This window comes from Cystoisospora suis (assembly GCF_002600585.1).
Source record: "Cystoisospora suis strain Wien I chromosome Unknown contig_4157, whole genome shotgun sequence".
NCBI classification, from domain to species: domain Eukaryota; phylum Apicomplexa; class Conoidasida; order Eucoccidiorida; family Sarcocystidae; genus Cystoisospora; species Cystoisospora suis.
The window spans coordinates 12,129-12,739 of record NW_027156949.1 but is presented as its reverse complement, the minus strand read 5'-3'; the positions used below and the strand labels follow the sequence as shown (position 1 = coordinate 12,739).

The following is a 611-nucleotide window of genomic DNA, read 5'->3' as shown; positions in this document are numbered from 1 at the left end:
AGAAAGAGAGAAGAGAAAACTCTGTCTTGCTTTAGCTTCTATGGAAGGAAAGGAGATGTAAAAGAGTATCAGAGGGAAGGGTATTGTGTCTCTGTGATGCTTTGAAAGAAAGAAGCTCGTGACGTCAGCTAAGGTGTTGTATGAGCTGTAGCCTGAGGTGCACGAGCTGGTCGCTTCTTCAAGTGTATTCTACTCATATGTGAAGGACGGACGTTTCTTGTGTCTTCCCTCTCTCTTAGATTTGTCATAGGAAGGAGATATTTTTCCTCGCTCTTGCCATTTTCATCAAAAGCAACGCCCCCCTTCACTCTCTCTGTTCAGCTGTCGTGAGATTCTCTGTCTCCCTGCCTACAAATNNACTTCATCTTCTTCTTCTTCTGCGTCTACGGATGGATCGACTCTTCCTGGTCATAATAGTAGCAATGCTACTACTAGTAATAGTAGTAGTTGTAGCTCTCATACAGGGGGGCCCAATAGTAGGAGTGATGATGGTGATGACGCCTTAGGGTCGTTTTCGATCAAGAAGCATGAAGGAGGAGAGGAAAGCCGTCATGAAGAGAAGAAGAGTCAAAGTGGGGGAGGGGAAGAAGGGGGAGAGAAGAAAGATGATA

The 611-nt window shown here is 45.3% G+C and overlaps 1 protein-coding gene across 1 annotated transcript in view; it reads left to right on the top strand.

The window, feature by feature from the left end:
* The window catches only part of CSUI_007742 (n-terminal domain-containing protein), a gene marked incomplete at its 3' end in the record, with an annotated part of 15,482 nt that overhangs the window by 2,771 nt on the left and 12,100 nt on the right, over positions 1-611 (top strand). Inside the window, exon 5 of the mRNA XM_068067886.1 lies at positions 251-572. Within this exon, the coding sequence (XP_067920138.1) occupies positions 251-572 (322 nt within the window). The remainder of the gene's footprint in view (positions 1-250; positions 573-611) is intronic.